Source organism: Apteryx rowi, unplaced genomic scaffold (genome assembly GCF_003343035.1).
Source record: "Apteryx rowi isolate R43461 unplaced genomic scaffold, aptRow1 scaffold_39, whole genome shotgun sequence".
NCBI lineage: Eukaryota > Metazoa > Chordata > Aves > Apterygiformes > Apterygidae > Apteryx > Apteryx rowi.
This window is the reverse complement of record NW_020450418.1, coordinates 248,316-248,911: the sequence shown is the minus strand read 5'-3', so window position 1 is coordinate 248,911 and position 596 is coordinate 248,316. Positions and strand designations below refer to the sequence as shown.

General features: G+C 60.0%; 1 protein-coding gene across 1 annotated transcript in view; it reads left to right on the top strand.

The window, feature by feature from the left end:
• Positions 1–527: 527 nt before the first annotated feature.
• Positions 528–596, top strand: part of LHX8 (LIM homeobox 8) — a 10,372-nt gene continuing 10,303 nt past the window's right edge. Inside the window, exon 1 of the mRNA XM_026074478.1 lies at positions 528–591. Within this exon, the coding sequence (XP_025930263.1) occupies positions 528–591 (64 nt within the window). The remainder of the gene's footprint in view (positions 592–596) is intronic.

Below are 596 nucleotides of genomic sequence, written 5' to 3'. Positions count from 1 at the left end.
GAGAAAGGTTTTATGACAGGATTTTGGAGGCACGGGCAAGCGTAGAAGCAGCAGGACAGATTTAGGAGCTGYGAGTCTCTCTGGGCTACACGAATGCGCTCGGGCTTGGGATTTCAGCAGTATGGAAAAACCTATCCCGTTCACACGTTCTCTCGCTTTCCCTCGTGTTTGTCKTCTTTGCTAATACAGGGAGAGATGTAACTTGAGTCTTTGTTTAGACTGGGGCGGGGGGAGAAGGTATGGCAAGCGATGAAGACGGAGGGGTTGCTTTTCCCCCCCGAACAAAACCTGGCGCGGGCTCGCTGGTGGCGATAGCGATCTCGCCACGCTCAGAAGGCGGGTTTTGCGCAGGAGGTGAGGCCAGCGAGCCCGCGGAAGGCAGGTCCCCGCGCGGCGGGGTCCACCCACTTGAAAACAAAACTTTTTTTCCTGCAGGCGCTGAGCGCAGAGACCTGGAGCGGGGTCCCGGAGCAGCMGCGCCGCGCCCCGCCGCCCTTCGCGGAGCTGGTATGCGGTAGGGCTGTGCCATGTATTGGAAGAGCGACCCGATGTTCGTGTGCAGGCTGGAGGACAAGGACCTGCCCGCGCTCGGCGCC